We start from the raw sequence: 22,576 nt of genomic DNA, 5'->3' as shown, positions 1-22,576 counted from the left end.
AAAAACATTTTTTTTAATTAAAAAAAAATTAATATATGTGCCACGTGTCGACGTCTGATTGGTCCACGTGTCAGTTTAACGGTCAACTAACGGTCAACTAACGGATGGACTAATTTGGTCACTTATCAAAACCACAGAGACCTCCTGTGATAAAAATGAAACCCCAAGGGGGAAAAAATAAAGTTGTGAAACCCTAGGGACTAATTTAGTATTTAACCCTTTTTGTAAAAATACCCAATATATTCATTTTTTTTATATAAAAAAAATTGCAAAGTATATATAAAAAATAAAAAATAAAATAAAATAAAAATAATAAAAACAAACACTTGAATCTATACAATTAGTTGTGTTTATTTTCTTATAATAAAAACATGAGTATTTTAAAAATTTTGACAATATTTAACAAAAAATTCTAACTAAATAAAATAATTGAAATAAATTAAAAGTTTGATACCTTTAATTGATAGTTTTTGAGCTTTGGGGAGTACTTTCAAAACGCGTGGAAGTTCATAAGAATTTTGTGAAATTTTTCCTTTTTTTTTTAATAAGTAGCCCAAAATGATATGGAAGAGTGACCTTTTTCGTTTTTTGGTTCTACATTTGGTACTAACTATCAGCAAATTTGTGTCTCCAAGGGCTAACTCAATTAGCTAGGGGTCATTCCCCTCTTGTATGGACATGTCAAAAAAAAAAAAACTATTATCAAATTTTTAATATTTCTTTAATCTTTTAATTTTTACAATATTTCCCAACTTGTATTAGATTTGTAATGTCAAATTCTACACTCAAAATAACAAACTTCAAATCCCTAAGTAATCTAATTTTCATTCATCTTAAAGCATTTCCGTCATTATCATTATTTAATATGAACATTTTGGCACGCTTTGGTGTTTGTAATTTTATTATTTATTTTTTTTTTCCCTCCTACAAGATTCCAAAATTTTTTCATTCTTGTTTAAGAGTGTGTTTTGTAAATAATAATATGTATCGTTTTTATATCTCTTCAAAGTTGGATCAAAATTTAATAGTGATCTATTATAAATCTAATTATAATTTTAAAAGCTACATCGGAAGATAAGGGTTAAATACCTTATTCACTCACGTAGTTTAACTTTTTTATTTTTTGCCCTTTAGGGTTTACTTTTTATTATAGGTTTGCCTAAAGAGAGAGATGGTACCTCCGTCTAAATTCCGTCCAAAATTTGATGGAACGCCGTGTCAATGCCCCTCAAATTTTGACAGGTGTCCACCTACAAAATTAAAAAAAATTAAAAACACTAAAAATATTAAAAAATTAATTTTAATTAATTTAAAATTAAAAAAATAATAATAATAAATTGGAGGTGGCTCTTTGGCCATTTGGGGGTGGTTAGGGGCCACCTGGCCGGATTGGGGTGGCGAGATGGGGGACCAGATGGTGGGATGGGTGGCCACCCCCAAGGGGCCGTGCAACCACCCCCATGGCCAAAGGAGGTGGCCAGCCACCCCCAAATTTAATTTTTTTAATTTTTTGTGTTTTTAATTATTATTATTATTATTTTTTTAATTTTGTAGGTGGACACCTATCAAAATTTAAGGGGCGCTGACATGGATTTACGTCAATTTTTGAACGGAAGTTTGACGAAAGTACCATCTCTGTCTTTATGCAAACCCTAGATACCTCATATGATAAAAAGTAAACCTTAGGAAGAAAAAAAAAAAAAAAAAAAGGGGAAAAAAAAAAAACCACATGGATGAATAAAGTATTTAACCCAGAAGATAAATGAGGAAAAAAAAGATGGTATATAACATTACTTTTGTTTGACACTATAATTTCGTAGATTGAAAGTGTGATTTTAAGCCAAATCACATAACATATATTGTTTAAGAGTGCATTTTTGAAAATTTGCAATTTGAAAATGTAAAAAAATATGTATTTTCAAGTTGCAAGCAAATAAATGCGTGTTTTAAAAAAAAAACAAATGATTTTAAAGGTTAAATTCCAATTTTAATGACCAAACTGTAATTTTATCAAATGTTTAACTGCGTTTTAAAAATGAAGTTTTCAAATCGCATGTTTAAAATTGTTATTTTTAAATCACAATTCCAAACAGAATATATAAATATAATGTTTAGTGATGGAATCCATGGTGTGTTTAAGTTAACAAATCACGGAGAGGTTGAAATCTAAGACCCACCATACCCATTTTTAAATAATTTACATCGTTAAATTTATTAACTTTAAATTCCGACCATAAATTTCATTTAAAATTGAGAGAAATTTATTCCCGTTTATCAAGGGATTAGAAATTAACACGTATTTACTGTGTTGAATAATGTTATGCAAATAAGAAAATCTTACGAAGCAACATTTTCTTCCCAATAGCATTTCATGAGGAAATGATAAACCAGATTTAGATCCAAAAACTGAATACAAAGGCAAAATCTTAGGCTATTGTACCATCTATTCCAATAGTGTAAAAGAGATTCTTTGTTATTTTTTCAAGTCAAACACTATATTCTTAATAAACCCATTTCAACATGAGTAATGTTGGTCTTCACACTGCTCATGTGGTCATGAAACCCTCCCTCTAAATTTCCCCCAAAAGGGTAATTCTCTACATTTAAAGGTAATTCTCTGTGTCTTCTTTTTGTTATTTGTTTTCTCCAACATACAAAACGTACTAGGTAGCTGTTAATTCCTATATAGGATTACCAAAAAAGAAAAACAAAGAGGAAATTGTCAATTAGAGGATGGGGAGAAGTATAAATGGTAATTGACAGTTCACTTTTCCAATATTTCCTTGTCAATTGTGTGAAATGAGAACCCTTGGGTGCCCTGTGCAAAACGTGCTTTAAAGTTTGTGCCAGTCATGAGGTTCTGCATCATCTAATCAAAGAAATTTTTTCCAATTTAACTGATGATCTTGACAAAATAAACTGCCTGAGGATACTGTTTCACTTAGCAATCTATAAATTATCAAATAAGTTGGCCTCAACATATCTTAGATATCATAAAAAAAATAAAAAAAAATAAAAATTAGCTTTCGATCTAATCACCATGAAGCACAGAATTTTGGATAATACACCACCAATGTCACAAATGGCAATGGATATTTCACTATGAGCCTTAAAAACTAACATTTTATATGTATATATAAGTAATCGAAATATTATTAAAAGCGCAAGGTACAACCCAAATACATAGAAAGTACACAAGAGAAACACCTTAAAAAAGCTGACATTATTTGGAGAGAGCTCGTAATTCAAAATTTTTGCTAGGTGCACAACATGACAGCAAATCCTTCCAATTTCAATCTCACTTGAGAAACTAAACCAAAATTTGCCGGGTATTCTAAAAACATGAACCTAATTGACAAATCAGGAGCAAGGTGTATCTCTCTATGCATTTTTGGCAACTTCCACAGATCCAAAATTCAAAACACCTATTATGTTTGACCATCAATGGGGAAAGAGGGTTTTGACAAAAGATTAACAGCACAATTATGGTTTTATGTAAGACCAATGGGAGGGTGGGACAGCATTTCCCAATTACAGAGGTTGACCAACCTCTTAAGGTTTTCGAATTTGCACATTGCAGATAACCATCCTAGACTAGCTTCTTTAACTCCAATGTGTCAGCAAGGATGCGTCTCAACATTATTACTTTTCTTCTCAGTTGGAAGACATGATGTTCTGTAAAGATTGTTACTAATTAGAACATTGGGATTCTGTAGATTTTTCAATTGAATTCTATGGATAGAGTTTTTCACAGCAAAAATTACTACGTATACCAAAGATGTGAAGCATCCCAAATTCCCAGCTAAGTTAACTCAATCCAAATGAGTTCCTGCTGTGCACCAAACCCTCCATTCAACACCTTGCTATCGCTTTAGCAAGTATTTTAGCTTCACTCAGTAAAAACTATTCTAGGCCACCACCATACTTCAGTTCAAACTAGAATTACCACTAGTCACCCTTAGGCTCTTCCATTATAATGCCAGAGAAGACCATATAAAGCAAATTCAGTCCCCATAAACTCATGTGGCCATCCATGGGCGCTGCAATTTTGGGCCCAGAAGGTACATTCTCAAACTCCAGAAATACCAGATTAGGTCCTTAGCTTTCTCAGGGACCATAAGCTCACCAAGGCCCAACTTTCCAGATCAGTTACGATATTCTCCAAACTGCTGGCAGATACTAAGACCCTTTTGCCCAAACTAGAGTTTTCCTAGTCTATTGGGCAATCAGTCTTAGAATGTTCTAGGACTATCACTTCATGCCCCTCCCTATTGGGGAGAAGCCTTATGAATCATCTTATTTTTCCTGTTTGAGCACGATAATAGTGGTATCTTTGCGTACTTTGAGCTACATAGTGCAGAAGCATACAAAACAAATGGATGAGAAAATTAAAGAACAATAACAAGAAGGATTCAAGTTAAAGGATATAATAATAATAAGGGAAAAGTCCATATACTCCCCTCAAACTACAACCCAATTAACAACATCCCACCCAAATTTCAATTGCGACAATGTCCCTCCAAAACTACCAAACTTGTCAATGTCCCCTTAATAAAATTCAAAAAATAAAATAAAATAAAAAATCGTTTGTTTTTTTCGAATTTATAGGTGTATTTTTGTGTTTTTGAGTCTTTTGACAAAACATTATGGTCATTTTTGTCTTTTTGTAAGCCTTGGGAGGGACATTGGTAATGTTTTGTTAGTTTGGGGGAAGAGACATTGTTCCAATTGAAAGTTTGGGAAGACATTGTTAAATGGATGTAGTTAGAGGGGGGTATATGGACTTTTCCCTAATAATAATTAATGATGATGATGATGATGATGATACAAATGATCAACGATTCAAGTTAAAAATATCTTTCATCCAGCACATGGGATCACCCAACCAGGTGGAAATTTAGTTCAGAGCAGTGGCAATGATGAGGCCAACATATGATGGATGAGTCTGTTATCATGGCTGAAAACTTTATGCGTTAACATCCACAGAATTAATACCAATAACGTTGCAAAAGGTAAAAAACAAAATAATAATAATAATAATAATAATAATACCAATAAAATTTGAAACCAAAAACTCAACAAGCTTAAGAATGCACCCAAAGAAAGTAAATTAGCAGCACCAAATTTCAGGTCACCTATGGTTAAGTTGAGCAACTGCATACTTCGAACAAAGAAAAAAAGTAACTGCATATATAAAGATAAAGGAGAAAACACAAGTTATATCCCAGAAGGTTTCAAGATTCAAGAATGCAACCAATTTCTCTATCTGTTCTGAAGAAGACTTGTTATGAGAAATCAAAGTGTTCAGGAGTACATTTATTTTAAGTCTCATAATTGACCAAACATAGGTTGACTAGAAGGTGAATTTGCTGGATGGATAGTGCTTTTCAGACCAGCGTCTTGAGCATATAGCATCAATCAATCACATATTCACATTAGGTGCCTTAAGCTAAAGGCATTCTCATAACGTAAAATCACTTTGAACTCAAACGAAGATATTCCATAACATTAAAAAGATTGTAAGCATAACTTAAGCCATCAAAAATACCCATGCCCTTTATAAAAACAACATCCCTATTTTACATTTTCTTTTTGGCCTCAATCTTTTTGGGTGTAGGAGACGAGTAGTCAAATATATGTGACTATGTGAGTCAGGTATTCTGTATGAAATTAACAATTCATGTCATGAGTTAATATTTGAAACCCTTGTCTAGGAAAACACATATCCATCTGAAAACGGTACAAGATGATGCATATGCTTTATCCAATAAAATAAGTATGACATGTTAAACTGGAATTGAATTAAAAGTCGAGAAATACCTTAAGTTGGAAGTCAAAATGTTACAACTTTTTAGCACCACATACATTCTGAGATTGACTTCCAACCTCGATAAGATCCATCTTACCCTGATACACATTCAACAGTTCAGGAACATCATCTTGAAATTTGATCAAAAACTTCTCCACAAAGCACCTTTCACTCGGTAGTATGATAGATCCTGAGGACAAATCATTCTTGACCAAACCCTTTGCTTGTAAAATCTGAATAACTGAAAACCTAGGCATTATCCTCTTCTCCAAGCTGTAAAATAGAACTTTAGGATTTCTAGCAATATTAGCAGATGGCAAACCCATTTTGTTCATAAGGAAGTCCATTGCTTTCGTGATCTTCTCTTCTGATAAAACCATACAATTTGGATACCTTTTAAATGCAGAGAGGGCCATGTCCTTAGACCAACCCCACCTCATATAAAACTCCATCTTTGACTCCAAATCTGGTTTACGCATCTTCACTAACACTTGGATTGCCAGGACAAACACCGTTTTCAAGGGATCGAATCCCATTTCCATAACCTGATGGACAGCCTCAACAAACCTAGTATGCGTAGTAAACGCCTCATAAGGATAATTACTTACCAAGAAAGTAATGGTAGATTGAGGCACTCCAAGTTGTCTCAAAAGTGCAATGTTAGGAGCCATATTATTTGCCACATTATATTGAAAAGCCCGTGGTGAGCGCTTCAAAGCTTTAAGGACTTTATCGTTGACAAGAACCACACTCTTGAGGAAATCATAGCAGGGGATTAGCTGTTTCTCTAAGCTTCTTGCTAACAACATTGGATTTGAAGAGAGGATCACAGGGAGGGCAGAGCTCGAAACCCCCACAGAACGGAAAAACTCAATCTTGGGCAAAAGGGTCTTCTCAGGATCAGATAAAAGCAACAGTGGATGAATCCTGACAAGTTTGGAGATCTGGGTATTGGTGAATCCATTCTCTTTGAGAAGATTAAGCACCGAGTCTGGTCTCGCTGGGTTCTCAAAGTTCATCCTCTCGGATGCTAAAATAGCAGATTTTGGGGACAACCCGCATGAGTTTATGAGGTAAGACACTGTAAAAGAATGTTTTTCTTCTTCTTGCCTTTCATTAGATTCAAATAATCCTATCGATGTGAATGATTTTAGAATAAAGAAAGCATTTTGCTGAAAAAGCCCCAGTTGGGTCCTCCTACCTTTGAGTAATACAACCTGTCTTGAACATAGAAGAGCAAACATTGTTGACTCACCGAATTTGTCCCACTCAGTCTCAGACCGCTTCTTGTTTATCAAGAGATCCTCTCGAGGGCTGGGTTGGCAATAAGCTGGACATGTCAAAATTCCATCCTGGTATGGCCGCCTCTGAGCTATTCTTCCAGTGCTTCAGAATATGAAGGATCGTTTGGGAAGTCTCATATGTTGTATACCTCGTCGTTATTCGTTTTCGTATTCTACTTTTGAAGAAAAATACTACAATTATCGAAGTTTTCTCCGCAAAAAATGAATAATTCTCAGAAAACACTTTCGGGAGAGATATTTCATTCTCAAAAAACTGAATTTGTTTTAAAATTCATGTTTGTGCGTCCGAGCTTGCTTTTTTTTTTTTAATGTTAGGTTTACAAATAAATTTTAACGAAAAATTTTTACAAACTGACGTGGCACAACATGATTGGATATAAGATAAGTTCAAATTTTGAAAAACCTAATCATATTGTGCCACATCAGTTTATTAAAGTTTTTTTGTAAAATTTGTTTGTAAGCGTAACACTCTCCAAGTTTTTTTTAAGGTAATGCAACTCTCTCTCTCTATTTATTTTTTTTAATTTTTTATTTTTTTTAATAAATGTGAGTGAAGGGCTGCATTCAATCTTAATTCTTGCGTACATTTTTTTTTTTTTTTAAAAAAAAAAAGGTTATGAATTCTCATATATCAATCATTCAAATAGAGGAGATTACTCTATCAAAACAATATCACAAATACATTTAGAAATAACATCCATCCAAGCCCTGCCGTTGACATGTCTTATGGCCTCCTTAACTAAACCATGAGCCGCCTTATTAGCATCCCTACTCAAATGGCAAATCTGCCATATATGAAAAGAGCTCAAAACCAACCTCATAACTTCCACGAGATGAACATACGTGTTGCCATTCTGGTCCTTAGCCTCTAGAGCAACAATCACCAGGTGTGCATCACCTTCCAAGAGTATACTGTGGAGACCAATTTCTTCGCACAAACTGGCCGCATAAAAAGTTGCTAGTGCCTCGACGGCAATCGACTCCAGTGAACCCATATTCATAAAACTCCTAGCCGCTCTCACTCTACCTTCATGGTCTCTCACCACAATACCCACTCCCATTCGCCCATGTTATCAATTGTTGCATCACAATTCACTTTATACCAACCTTCTAGAGGTTTTTCCAATTTTCTTTCCCATCCTCACGAGCAGCAAAAACTCCAGCTTTAGCTAGTGTAACCTATTGAAACTCTTCTACAACACTGGCAGCCCCTTATACAATTTCATTTGGATGGGTAAAGCGTCCCTCATAGATCCGCGCATTCCGTCAAAACTAGAGTTTCTGGGCAATTTCCACGAATCGCATGAATTCTTCCCCGTCACATTTATGAAAAAAAATTCCTAGCTAGCACCCTATACGTCCATTGCTGAGGGACAACCCCATAGAATATGATAGGTAGTTTTTGCTGCTAAGCCACATATTGGACACGAGGGATCATTAATAACCTTTCACCAAACCGGATTGTCTCTTGTGGGCAAGAGATTGTGGCAAGCCACATAAAATTTTTCCCGGCATTAGGGATAGTCAACTTCTGGATACCTCGCCATATTACACTTTCTCCCGCTTGTGTTGAGCATTCAGCTTGATAATAGGTTTCATGTTCTTTGTCAAGGTGATAAGTGCTGCTCACCGAAAAATTTCACTTAGCCGTACCCCTCCAAATTTGTACATCTGGTTGGTTAGTATTGCTAATTGGAATGGTCCTTATCACCCTAACTTCGTATGGACTAAAAATCTCCTCCAATAAATTTTGCTTCCATCAATGTGTGTCTTGGTCAATAAGCTCTCTAACAGCCATGTCAGTTGCTAGGCATTTTCGTGGAGATTGAACAAAAGTATCTAGGCAGCCATTTTTCACCCCAAATTCTCACATTGGACCCATGCCCAATTCTACATATCAAACCACCTTTAACAAGACCGCACGTGCTGTGGATACTCCTCTATGCAAAAGAAGGTTTGTTGCCCACTTATGCCTCGAGAATGGAACATCTCGGGTAATACTTGGCCTTCATGATCCTTGAGGTGAGACTGTCATTCGTTTTTCTTAATCTCGAGCATTGCTTGGTTAGGAGAGCTTGATTAAAGCAATGTAGATCTCTAAAACCCATACCCCCTCGTGTCTTAGGAAGTCCCAACCTCCCCCAACTCATCTATTGAATGCGTGAATCATTCGATTGATGATCCCACAAAAACTTTTGCATTAAAGAATTGATTTAAGAGCATAGTGCTTTTGGCAATAAAAATACACTCGTGCTATATGTTGGTATAGCTTGAATGACACATTTAACAAGATCTCTTCACCAGCCTGAGAGAGGAATTTCAATTTATAGTCTTGTAAGTGCTTCTATACTCGATCTTTGATGTTCTGAAACACTTTGGTTATAGACTTTCCAACAAGGACCGGCAAGCCTAGATACGGGTCATATCTCTGCAATTATGGGATCCCTGAAACCTTCAGAATATGTTGCAGGGCCTCTATGGGTGTATTTCTACTAAAAAAGATAGTGATTTTTTTCTCGGTTCAATCGTTGGCCTGAGGCTTACTCATAGGTGCTCAACAATTTTGTCAACCGCCTCTGGTGGCTAAGGTCCGCTCTGTAAAATAGTAAATTTTCATTTGCGAAGAATAGATGGTTGAGGCGAGGTCCCTTCTTCAACGTCAGGAAACCCCAAAAGGAAACCCTCACCATCAGCCCGAGACAGGAGGGAACTAAGAGCTTCTGCACAGAGAAGAAATAAGTATAGCGAAATTGCGTCCCCCTGTCGTATCCCACGAGTTGGATAAATCCTTCCTATAGGGCTACCATTTACAATAACAATATAATTGGCTGTACTAACACACATCATGATGAGATTAATACATTGCACTGCAAAATCCATATGCCGTTAACTGCCTCCAAAAACCTCAATTTCACCCAGTCATAAGCTTTACTCAAAAATTGGTTCCTAGCCTAAATATAAAAACATAAGCGAACCCTTTTTTTTTTTTTTTCCTTAAAGTTTGTGTGATTTTTAAAATCATCATCAAATCAAAATTTAATGAACCATAAATTTAATAATGATTTCATCACAAATCAACTTTGGAAGAATAAAAAGAAAATAAAAAATTTGGCCCTAGCATTACTCGAAATGAAGATACACCGCTTTTCAAAAATAAAATTCGAAATAATGAAAAGAAAAACACAAAAACAATTTCAAATTTTTTGATTTTGTCTTATAGTCTTGGCACAAAGTACATTTTTGTATCCTTTTATTAAAGAATGACGCATTAATTTGGAACAAATAAAAGGATTTGAATTTCCTTAGTTTTTCTAAAATATAAAATTTTTAGATTTTTAAATTTGAGTCTTCAATTACATAATTTACATTTAACGGTGGAAACAAATGAAGATGTTTATATGTTATTGAGAATCTCTTATTACAAACAATTTGAGAGAATTTCAAAATTCTCTCAAATTGTTTGTAATAAGAGATTCTCAAAATTCCCTATTTACGTAGAAAAATTTTATATTTATTTATAATTCCTAAAACCCGAAAGCGGCGCAACAGCCTTGTGCAAACTGCAAAGTGATTTATTGAGGTTTTGGGAACGAAAGAGAGACCGAGAGAGAGAAAGGCGTCAAATGGCAGGGTCTACCGGCGGCACCGGTTCGTCGAATCCCTCTTCGGCTCCACCTCCTCCTAAGATCCTGTTAGCAAAGCCCGGACTGGTCACTGGCGGACCGGTTGCCGGCAAGTTCGGACGTGGCGGCGCTACCGATGATGAAACGGCGTCGCTTAGGTCCCGCCTTCCTTCAATCGGGTCCCTCAACCTCCTCTCTGACTCCTGGGACTTCCACATCGATCGCTTTCTCCCTGTACTCTCTCTCTCTCTCTCTCTCTCTCTCCTTATATATATAATGGAAGAAAATTGAAGAAATTAAATAAAGTTACAAGCTTTTAATCTAAGCGCGTTATTGGTAATTAGAAATACCTATCCCACAATGCAGACAGTCATTATTAAAAAAAAAAAAAAAAAAAAAATCCGTGGCCTAGGAACGTGTAATTGTTTTGAAAAAAAAAAATTCCTAAAAACTTGAAATTGCGTATTTCATATATTTTCCCCCATTTTTCTCAGCAACCAAACAATGGGGTAAAGTTTTTTTTTTTTTTTTTTGTTGGATGAATGAAATTTCATCAACACAAAACAAAGCTACACCACACACACTCTAGCATTAAAGCTAGATCACCAAGGAAACACCAATACAACCAAATCTGTCAATGCTAAGATTTCAAGGGTAATACCCAATTTATAGAGATTTTTACATTCACATCACATTTCTCCTGAATTTTCCTATACCCCTAATTCTATTTTCTTACATCCCAAGCAACATAATGTAACAGTTTCTTTCTCTTCAGCTCGAGGTAGTTTACCATGCCTAATGTTATTCCAGTGTCTCCAAAGATGAGATACAGCGGCACTCCAGCATAGTTTGCATATGTTTATCCTTAGGCTCTTATGATTTCAGGCCAAGTAGAAGGAGGATCAAGCACTAGGTTTTTCCTCATTAGTTCCTGCCATAACCTTTTGCTATATCCACAATCAAAGAACAAGGGTTCAATACATTCCATACAACTTCTGCAATACACACATTGCACCTCTCCTCTATAACCCCAGCTCGCCCCTTTTTCTCCGGTTGTTAGACCATTCCTAATATAAAGTCAAATGATAAACGCTTGCGAATAGGTAAAGAAAACAAACCAGTCTCCACCACTCCACTTTAGGCCTTCTACTAAGAATTTCTTCCCAAGTATCATTGCTAGTAGAACAATTGTTCTTTTCCAAGCATTACTGTAAATAGTTTAGCATCCAGTTTACTTCTAGAGTCATAAGCCACCCTATAGCCATCCTTCTCCACCAACACCATCCAGATGCCAATTATCTAGCCGTAGATGAATTTGAGTTCCGTCCCCCACCATGAACCTCAAGAACTTCTTAGCAACCTCTCTCATTTTCAAAATCTTTCTTAGCAACTGGGTAAAGTTTTGAACTTTATGTTTTGTTGGTTTGATATTTAACCCCAAAGGGGTTAGCTCAAGTGGTAAGGGCCTCGGTCTTGGTGGCATTTTCATCAAGACTAAGGTTCGAATCCCTTTGAGTGCATACAATTCTTTAGGGCTAGCCTACTAGTAAAGTTGGAGTATTACCCAATCCGTATGGAGAGGGCGCTTTGCATGTGTCTGAGGTTTACCTGATATGGGTGAGTACACAAAGTAGCCCTGCCTTGAAGGGTTTCCTCTTCATTAAAAAAAAAAAAAAATTATAGAAAGAAATGATGATCTCAGGTGAGCCAATTGGTTGCCTTTTGCTCACTTGAGTTGAAGCAATTTTCCCCAGTTTTAAATATGAAAAAAAAGCAGAGATTCAAGATGATAATATGACTGTTCCTCTCTCTCTCTCTCTCTCTCTCATATGTTTTTTAGCCTATGCAGTTTCTGTGCAACCAAACAGACAGAGAAAGACTGTTAAAGAATGAGATAGAAGTAACCTAATGACTTGTGTTAATTTTGCAGTTTCTAACTGAGAATACTGATTTTATGGTGGTGGGAGTGATTGGTCCGACTGGGGTGGGCAAGTCGGTGATTATGAATGAGCTTTATGGATTTGATGCAAGCTCTCCTGGTGAGTAATGATTGTGCAGTTTTTATTATTTATTGTGTTTTAATTAACCAATAAGGGCCCAAATCGATGCTACCATTCACTACTGTAGAACAAGGTGGGAAAACAGGTGAAAAATGGCGCCTTATTTTTGGTCAGAACAAAATGGAATTGGAATTCAATAACAGCATGCTATGAAGGGAATGAAGCATTCCATCAACTTTTGAATGAGATGCTTAGGAGGGAATGGAATGGGATTGTAGTTTCCATTTCCTTGTATCATTTCCTTTGAACACATCTCCTAGACTAGGGAATAGTATCCCACCATTCTCTTTAGGTTTTTAAGAAAACATTTCTTGTTTCCGTCAACTTTGAGTTTTTATGAAAACACTACCTAAGATGAGGAAAAAAGTTTATGCTGTGGAATTGCAACCTAGTTCTGCCCTATGGTCAATGACACTCATGGAAGGAACAAACACATACTGAAGGCTAAAATTAAATGCATATTTTGACTAGGCTGTGTTGTGCCTTTCTTAATATGTACTGCGTTATGGAGAGGATGATCCTCTTTAACCTTTTGTATTACTGTATAGTTGTATCTTTGTCTTGCCAAGGGTTCTTGTCTAACTATGCCTTAAAAAATGCTGTACGCCATCTGTCCATTTTGTCTAGAAATATTATCTTTTAGGCTTCATGCTGCTGTTTGTGTGACAGTTCAGAATCAATTCAGCTGCAGTCTTGTTTCCTTCATATGTGGATAATAAGCATTAAAATTTTGTTCATCTATAGAAAAAAGTTTTACTTAGTATGTGCAGTAGCACCATGAGGTACTTCAATAAGATAACTATAGTATACTAGCTTACAGGAATGCTACCTCCATTTGCAACACAATCAGAAGATACTAGGGCAATGGCAAGGCATTGTACTGTGGGCATTGAACCAAGGATATCTGCTGAACGGATTATACTTCTTGATACCCAGGTTTTATGCTAATATTTTTCTTTTGTTTAATCATATCCTTCTTCTTTGTTGTAGAAACAAGATGTTAATTTTAATTTTTCTTGTCTACTCCATCATTGATGTCAAAATGTCAATTGATTTATGTATCATGTATTCCTTCTCGCTATACATTGAATCTCATAAATGAAGCCACAAGTTGAGAATCATTTAGATCTTCAAAAGTTGAAGCAGATTTGGGAAGCCAAAACTTAGAAGTAGGAGCTAAAGAAAACCTTATGACTAATTAACTAATGGGATAGCGAGACAGTCAAACCGATTAAGCAGAACAAGACATCTTTGCTTTGATCTTTTTTTTTTTTCATGTCCCACATTAAATTTTCATGTACATATTTGTTTTTTCAATTGCCCTTCTAGTCATTATGGTGATTGTATCATAAATATTTAACATTTGGCGTGCTATACACTCATACTAATTAATCATGAATTTTACATTCCTAAGCAATTTGTCTTTTCGTATATTCTAAACACTATAGAAATACATTTGAAGTAAATATTTTTCATGGATGAGTAGTAGAATGTCTAATATTGAAAAAAATTAAGGATATCGTTGATGAAAAAGTAGCAAGTTTGTGGGCATCGTGGCAATATATAATGAAAGCTAGCTGAAGCAAGGCAGGCACCTTCAAAAATTGCGTCAAGGATAACGAATTTAGTCACTTAATTGGCATACTGTGTATAGGACTGGCCTCATGTTCTGTGGGTATCCAATTTTCCTCCTTGAAGTTAGCTTATGTGCCTGCATCTTTGTGTATCTTATTTTGGGTAAATGATATTTTCTTCCCATAAACTATCATCCCTGTTCCATTTATTGCCATATATTTTAACTTGAAATTAGTACAACCCATACTTCTTTTTGAAGTTTCAGTGGAAGTTTACCCTATTTGTCCAAATCAACCTTCAAGTTGGATGGAAAAATATGCACAATGAGTAAATTGCCATGTCTTGAGAAAGGAGTATTAAATGTTATAAAAAAACATCAATTTCATTTTGAAATACACCTTATGTTGGTTACCAGCACAAAGATAAGAGTATTTTTTTTTTATCTAAACATGTAAAATGAGCATGTTTGTCAAGGGCAATTTAGTTATTTGACTTACTTTTCCATCCAATTCAACGGTTGATTTAGACGGAGGGGGAATGGAGAGGGCAAAATGACACCCAAATTTCAAAATAGGGAATGATGTAAGAGTGGTAGTTTGTGGGGGAAAATGGTATATGGGTGATAGTTTGTGGCAGAAAGTGTCATCTACCCTTTAAAGAGCATGGTAGACACATAGAATGAACTTGATACCCCGAGATGTTTTTACAATTTTGAGGGTGGGACTTGGATGTGAATATCTGGTCGATCGACCTGATCAAAAACCAACTGAAATTTGTCGGTTTCCAGTGTTTTATCTGGTTGTGTCAAATAGGAGGTTGGATGGTAAGGTGTTGGAAACCTTGTCATTACCTTTCCAATCGACAGTACTTAATAATACATTTTTCATTTAGAGCTTCAAGCTTATTTGCATTTTTCCGAACCCTAACCTTTGCCTCTCTCTCTCATCCACTTTTCTGTCTCTCTCGCTTTGCCTCTTTCTGTATGTCAGTGTCATCTGCTGAAAACCTACTGAGCATAGACTAGACTCTTGCCTCTGTGTTTCCCTGGTTGAAAACCTACCAACATCTGCACTGCAAGGCCACAACCTCCTGATCAGCACCGTTCATACACCCAAAACGCCTGATTGGCTCGATGGCACTCCTCAAGGTGTAGATTGACATCCCAAATGTTTTGTTATTCCTGCTCAAACTGACAGACCATCAATGGACACTCATCAGTGTTAAAGTGGTTCAATAGTGAATACTAATTAACTTGAAGTGAACTATTTATTCATATTTATATCCCTTATGGAGATTGGGGGATTAGTTGGGACCGTTGTGGTCTGGACTATTGTATTTGTTCTTGGTAAGTTAGCGCTTACAACTTTCTTTCTTTTGTGTTGTAAGAGGCATGAATATCATGGTAAACATCTCTTCCTTTTTCTCTCTCCCTCTCTGGAAAACAAGTCAAGACACAGCATTAGCCATCGTGTCAATTTCATATTTGACACATTACACAAGTATTTGAAAGCTACACTCCTTTTCCTTCTTTCTCTTCCTTCAATATTTTTAGGTATTCTCTACACTGTTGTGCATATTGGAGTACTTATGTTTTCTCTGTATTCATTTATGATGTATTCTTATTGACTTGCAGCCCGTATTTAGTCCTTCTGTTTTAGCTGAGATTATGAGACCTGATGGCTCATCCACGATATCAGTTCTAGGTGGCGAGTCTTTGTCTGCTGAATTGGCTCATGAACTTATGAGTATTCAGGTAACTTTAAGGACTTAGTAGTGGGTTTGTTAATTTCATTGTTGGCATAAAATAAATTTTGTGAAGACGTTTTGTGGTGCCTGATATTTGGTTTTGTCATGGATTTGTCTTTATTGTGGTGCAATGAAGCACATATTGACAGCTTTTGATGTTTGAAGGTCTAATGAAATTGTCCTTTTTTGCCATGCTGCAAGGAATCCTTCTAGCTTGGTGTTCTACTAGCATCCGTTTGTCATGTATTACTTGTGGTATCGGAGGGAGTTCATGATTACAGCATGTGGCAATTGATGTTGACAGTATGACCCTCATCTTGGTTACTGCTTCTTATATGTTCTATATATTTTTAGAATTGCTTGTGTAGGCACGATGTATCTGTTATTTCTGTTTTTCTTTGAGTGAATCTTTTGAGTTTGTTTAGAAATTATCTGGCAACCTAATTTTTAGGTATGACACGCTTAAAACTTCTATTCAGATTAATGTTTCAGATTTTTGTTCATTGCATGTTTGAATGTGATTCCTACTTTCAAATGTGGCTAGGAATCTCGTCTAATATTTAGATTTGATTTAGTCAGAATTTGCAATTATTCCCCATACGCACCACCCTCACCCAACACACACACACACCACACACACCACCCACCCACCCACCACCTAAAGGGCAAAGGTTTGTAAGTGTTACCTGTTTTCTCCACCTTCTACATTCTTTTATGTATTTTGCAATTGTTAATATCCTCCTCTCTTTCAGTAGTGCCCATGAATCATCCTCTAAAGTCCAATCCACACGGTGCATTCATTTGCTTAAAAACTGTTGGTGAAAGTGGTTTTTTTTTTTTTTTGGATGAATATGAGCATCTGTGATTGTTTTTTTTTTCCTCTCAATAAAGACAACAGCATTTGCACCTGGTTACATCATATGTAGATTGTTAGAGGACCTTAGCTCATGTAATCTGCTTTTTTCATTGTATCATTTTTTTTTTTACCCTATCTTGCCTATTCTCCATCTGAAGTTTAACTCTACTGGTATCATGGATGCATAACAACTAACCAGACTCATTATTACATGAAAACTTAAAAGTTGGATTGAAGTTGAAGGTATAGTCTATCATCAGTTTTTTATTTTCATCAAGGGCAAGCTCAGATTTTCTGTGTTAGTAAATGAGCACTTCTCAATAGCTTTGGATTAGCATTAACTTTTTTCTAGTTGTTTTTTGTGGGAATTCCCTTTTTTTTTTTTTTTTTTTTTTTTTCTGGAAATATTTTTTACCCAATGATCTTTTACATCACATCTTTATTCAGGTTGACTTGTTGAAACATGGCATACCTGACCCATCTTCAATACTCCCTTCTCATTCCCAGAGCTTCAATTTGGGGCCCGAAAAGGAAAACAAAGATAAAGACCATAAAAGTGAAGAGTATATGTCTGCTCCAGTTTTTGTCCATACAAAGTGAGTGATCTTTTCTTAGCACAATAGATAGAAAAAATGTTTAAAGATATAAAAAGAGCAGAGAAACAATCGAATATGAGTTGATCCACTTTTTTGGCGATATCATCTATGATATGTTTGTATCTATCTTCATTTGTTTCTGAACGATGGCATCTCTGTTTTATTTTCTCCATTCATCTACAAATTACTAGTTGCAACATTTTTCCAATTCGAACTTCCTTTTGTTATTTCAAATTCTCTTACAGCCTTGTTCTTCTATATCTTGTTCTGTATAGCAGAATAGAGCTACAGAAGCAACTAATCTATTTGTGCTTTGGCTGTTTGCAGATTGGCCGACCAAGATCTCAGTCCACGAGATTTTTCCCAGCTGAGGAAGGCCATTTTACACTATTTCAACATGTCTTCCTTTATGAGAGACAAATCTAGAAATATGAGCAAAGGTCAACCACTTTCTTCCATGGCTTCTGGTATGCAGAGTAATGATCCTGATTTTGCGTGGCCGGATTTGTTTGTTATCCCACGTAAGGGCAAGGATGACTTCCCAAGAGATCAATATGAAAGTTATTTTTCTACGCTATGCAAATTGCGGGATCAGGTTTCTCTCTCTCTCTCTCGGATAAATGCACATACCCATAAACCACTGATACAGATACAAAACGATATATTTCAATTCTTGAAAATCCAGGTTACAATATGGCAAAGAGTAAATCAAAAGGCATAAAATAGGTACAAGTAATAACACTAATTTTGAAACTATAAATGATAACAGAGTTCATAATTTATAACCCTTTTTTCACATTTATAATGATTTTGAATTTCGGAGGTCTCTTCACTTTCCAAAACATTGGCTCTCGCGTTCTACATTATTTAAACCTTCACTTTCTTTTAACAAACAATAATATAAGAGTTTTATAAGTACATGATGGGTGTACATTTTCTCCTTCATGAATAGAACACCTTTTTTTCGGAAGAAAATTCAATTTTTTTACCTAACATGTCCGCGTCCTAATTGTATCCAACTATCCATGCTATATTCATGAAAAAAATAGAGTTGGATGCATATCTATTACGTATCTTCATATAAGATATGGGTTACAACAGGGGTTTTCTTTGAGCATATAATCTCTGGCAGAAGTTGTCTTTAATTTTTCTTTTTCATCTTTTTTTTCTCTCTTGAAATATATGACCAGTGGATTTGAAGTAATTCTGTGTGGTTCAGGTTCTAGCCATGAATTGCCCTCCATTTGCAAGGACTGTATCAGAACGCGATTGGTTGAAGAATTCTGCCAAGATTTGGGAACTCGTGAAGAACTCCCCAGTAATTGCAGAATACAGTAGAACACTCCAAAGTTCGGGTCTTTCTAGGAGGTAGCCAAGCCCAAGTAATTCAAAGTTATCGTTGCTAAATCAGTTAGTGGGCGGTTCTGTTGATTATTTTTGGCCAATTTAGTTTGTGTTAATGTTTTATTTATGTACATGATTATGGTGTTGGTTTCCTATTTATACTCTCATCGGGTGAAGCCGTTGGCTCTCGAGTATTATTTGTTGATGGCAGATAAAGTCTCCTACTTCATTTTTCTCGTTTTATTTATTTTCTTCCTGCTTATTTCTCGACTGGGAGGAACATGAATTTTTGTGTTAAGGTGCATTTTATTTAGTTTATTTGGATTTTTTTTTTCTTTTGAATTATATATTTTGAAAAATACTAAACTTACAAATTTGTTTATTTTACAACTTTTTTGATGTGTTAGAAGTGTTAATTTTTGTTTTTAGTGGCTGATGTTGTGGTTCATAAATTGTAAGAGTTGTAAAAGAGTTATAAGTATAGCATTACTCATATTTTTAAGCTGATATGAAGCGTGTTCAATTAATAAACAAAGTTTTCTAAATTAAGTTTGAAGAAAATTATTTCAACTTAGTCTATTAAAATAATGTCTTTAGAGCATGTACTTTTTACATATAATTTTTTTAAAATGAACGTGAATCATTTAAAAATGTAGCTATAATATGTATACCTTTACGAAAAAGAGGGGCCGTAAAATGTGTTATTTTTGGTCGGACAAGAATAAAGTTATTTATAATCAAAATTTTATTTTGTTGCATTTAACGATATATGGTACACCATTCACTACCAAACCGTTTATACAAGATAAAAAACTAACCCCAACTTTTTCTCCCATCAAAAACACTAATTTAATGTATCCATCATCTCCAAAACTTCAACGAAGCAACACAATATTACAATCTCTCACCTCATGATCATTTATTTATTTTATTTATTTTTTGAGGTTTGATACGAACACAATACAAATCTAACTCATGGCCAACTTCTCTCCTACGTGTAAAAAAATTTGAATTTTAAACCAAACAAATTGTCTTTTTTTCCTAAGTTTTCAAAATTCCAAAATCCTCTAACAATTTTTTTTTAATTTATTTTTATTTTTTAAATGACACGTAGGAGAGAAGTTGGTCATAAGTTGGATTTATGTTATGACCTTAACATTTTCCTTTTTTTTTTTATGCGGATAATTAGTAATCCCTAGAATCTGCTATTTCAGCTTCCCGGAAGGTACAATTGCCGAGCTCAGAAAGAGAACTCTGGTTTGGCTCATTTAAAAAACCCATGTCTCAAACCTTGCTTTTCGCTAATTCTGGGAAAAACCCTTCTGCCAAAGCTTGGGTTCTTCTACACATTGGATTTCTAGCTGTGACTTCTGAAGAACCTTTTCTGATGATCAGCTCTTTTGAGAGTACTAGGAGTGCCCGAGTCATCCATTGAACTTTGTTGTTGACTCATTTTGTGAGGCTTTGATGCAAAATTACGATACGTTTAGCAACATTTTTGCCAAGTCTGCATAGAATTGGTGTTATGGGGTTTATATAAAGTGAGCCTGTTCTAAAGGATGACATACATTTTCACTCTCACACTTCTTAATATGACTTTTAAAATCATCATATCCATTCTAAGTCCGTAATTTTAAAAGTTACATCAAGAAGTGTGAGAATGTGAACGTTGGAGTGTGTGAGAATACCCTTTCCTGTCTCTTATAATGGCTCAGTGCCTATGATCATCATGCAGGGACAAGTTTCTACTTCTTGAATTTCAAGACTTAAAGCAGCTACTGCTGCTTCATCTTGCATTCTCAAAGAATATGACATTCCATCAGAAAGATCTTACCACTTATTGAAGCCATACCGGATTCACTAAGAGACATGCTAGCAATAGATTCATGCCAAACCACCAACAAAAAGAAAAATAAATGAAAGAAACAAGCAATAGATCAGGATTTCCTTCTGGTTTCCCAGGTTTTTTTTCTTCCTATTTGTTCTCTTTAATTCCATCTACTGACGAAAATTCAACCTCAGTTAAAGATAAGATACTCCAACCACACGAGTTCAATTAAATTTTCTGTAGTTTCACTTAGAGCAACAATCCTATGAAAGGAGTCTTTGAGATCACATATTTCCTACAAAGTGCAGTACCTCTCGTATTTCAATTGATTTATACTCATAATCCGAAGCATACCTACTTGATCAAATTGGGACCACAGAATTGTAGTGCTCACCAAGCCCAAATGCATGCTTATGGTATGATAGCTTGATGCTTGATTTTGATGAACCATTTCCACCATCAGATTTGTACTCCTTCCCCATCTCTACATCAGGGAATGACCCAGAAAATATCATGATATGTTTTCTAAGGCAGTGAGTTAAAGCACCAAGTTCTAGTTGTCCTCCCCATGCCGCTGTTGACTCCACTTCTTTACAGTAATTCTCAAATCTCTCTGCAAGTGAATTATTGGAATCATCTTCTATCACATTATCTGAAAGGAAAAATGGGAGGAAATCCGACGAATGTGTCCTCATATAAGTAGCCACCATTTCTCGAAGCTCTTGGTACATATAAGGAGATAAACCACCAGATAAGAGGGCTAACTGGTCCTCAACAGCTCGGTAGAGGCAGTGGCCATCCGGCTTTATTTCGTTAACAGTAAAACCAAGGGGTTCAAGCTTTTTTTCCAATTTCTCATTTTCAATCATTCGTTCACTCACAATGTTGCTCTGCTCTTCCTGAATTCTTTGCTCTCTTTCTGCTTCTTGCTGAGCTCTTTTCCCTCGCCTCTTTGCACCCTTGCTGGGCTTTGATTGGTCAGGTTGACTTGTAACAGAAACCCCAGCTATGGCTTTCACCAAATTGTCAATGTTGCTCTTTCCACCTCCATCATTACTGACATAGCCTAATGAAGCAAGTTCTTCAGCCTGTTTTTCTTTAAGCTTAGTAGAACGTTGAGAGATATCTTCCTCCACCTGCTTCTTCTTAGCTTTCTGTTCAGCTTTGCTACCTTTGGCTGCTGCCTTTTTCAGTTCAATTTCCTTGTTCTGCAGTTGTGATATCTCTTTCCTACACAAAAATAATAGTCATTGTGAAGTAACATGAGAATCAGAAAAAAGCTGAAACTTGAAATCCAGCAATTCTTAAGTGACAAGCCTCAATTACCCTCCTACTACAAGATGATAAAATAAGAAAAAAGAACTACTCTTCAACCACTGCTTTACAGAGCAAAGTGTGCTTGATGCATGCTCTAATCAAACCCACCACTGATAAAACTAGATCATTATCCCACAACACAATAGACATGAAGGCAAACTTGAGGGGCATTCAAATGTTCGAAGTATGAATCAGGCTATTGTCTTACAATATCCCTTTGTGCTTGATTAAAAATTATTAAGTCTTTCTTCTCCACAACTTTTTGCAAAAGGACACAAGATATTGGTAACGTCACCTCTGGTATACCATAACATGGCTATGTGTTTATTTTAAAACAACCTCACCTCTGGTATAATAAGAAAAATTTGGAACTAGCCAGAAACCATCATTGTTCCAAAACAAAAGAATCAACATTAAGAGATGAAATCAGTGTTTAGATTTGTGATGAAAAAATCACCTGTGCCTAGCAAGCATTTCATCACGAGTTTCCTGTTTCGTTTGCGATGCATCATCATCAG

General features: G+C 35.5%; 4 protein-coding genes across 4 annotated transcripts; 1 reads left to right on the top strand and 3 right to left on the bottom strand.

Annotated features, from left to right (window-relative positions):
* Window positions 1-5,797: 5,797 nt before the first annotated feature.
* On the bottom strand, window positions 5,798-7,294 carry LOC132171724 (transcription termination factor MTERF15, mitochondrial-like). The gene has a single exon (XM_059583108.1). It carries the CDS (start codon window positions 7,051-7,053, stop codon window positions 5,842-5,844), a length of 1,212 nt encoding a protein of 403 aa, XP_059439091.1. The 5' UTR covers window positions 7,054-7,294; the 3' UTR covers window positions 5,798-5,841.
* Window positions 7,295-7,766: 472 nt separating this feature from the next.
* Window positions 7,767-8,174, bottom strand: LOC132169100 (uncharacterized). The gene has a single exon (XM_059580185.1). The coding sequence runs from the start codon at window positions 8,172-8,174 to the stop codon at window positions 7,767-7,769; it is 408 nt and encodes a 135-aa protein (XP_059436168.1).
* A 2,438-nt stretch (window positions 8,175-10,612) lies between these two features.
* Window positions 10,613-19,211, top strand: LOC132173094 (uncharacterized). Its single transcript, XM_059584670.1, has 8 exons — window positions 10,613-10,970; window positions 12,667-12,775; window positions 13,617-13,732; window positions 16,005-16,124; window positions 16,331-16,420; window positions 17,421-17,569; window positions 17,897-18,164; window positions 18,789-19,211. Exons 1-8 carry the CDS (start codon window positions 10,737-10,739, stop codon window positions 18,939-18,941), a joined length of 1,239 nt encoding a protein of 412 aa, XP_059440653.1. The 5' UTR covers window positions 10,613-10,736; the 3' UTR covers window positions 18,942-19,211.
* A 1,704-nt stretch (window positions 19,212-20,915) lies between these two features.
* LOC132169099 (OVARIAN TUMOR DOMAIN-containing deubiquitinating enzyme 5-like) lies at window positions 20,916-22,574 on the bottom strand (the record flags this gene model as incomplete). The annotated part of the gene is made up of 2 exons (XM_059580184.1): window positions 20,916-21,971; window positions 22,516-22,574. Coding segments are annotated over 2 exons (927 nt in total), but the record flags the coding sequence as incomplete, so codon positions are not given.
* Window positions 22,575-22,576: the final 2 nt, after the last annotated feature.

Source organism: Corylus avellana, chromosome ca2 (genome assembly GCF_901000735.1).
Source record: "Corylus avellana chromosome ca2, CavTom2PMs-1.0".
Lineage (NCBI taxonomy): Eukaryota > Viridiplantae > Streptophyta > Magnoliopsida > Fagales > Betulaceae > Corylus > Corylus avellana.
The sequence above is the reverse complement of the archived record's forward strand: the minus strand, read 5'-3'. Positions and strand labels throughout refer to the sequence as shown.

Coding starts and splice junctions, on each gene's coding strand:
- LOC132169100 (XM_059580185.1), bottom strand. CDS start 8,174: ATGGGAGTGGGTATTGTGGTGAGAGACCATGAAGGTAGAGTGAGAGCG.
- LOC132173094 (XM_059584670.1), top strand. CDS start 10,737: ATGGCAGGGTCTACCGGCGGCACCGGTTCGTCGAATCCCTCTTCGGCT. Junction 12,776..13,616: donor ATTTGATGCAAGCTCTCCTG/GTGAGTAATGAT, acceptor ACTAGCTTACAG/GAATGCTACCTCCATTTGCA. Junction 16,421..17,420: donor TGTGGCAATTGATGTTGACA/GTATGACCCTCA, acceptor ATCTTTATTCAG/GTTGACTTGTTGAAACATGG.
- LOC132171724 (XM_059583108.1), bottom strand. CDS start 7,053: ATGTTTGCTCTTCTATGTTCAAGACAGGTTGTATTACTCAAAGGTAGG.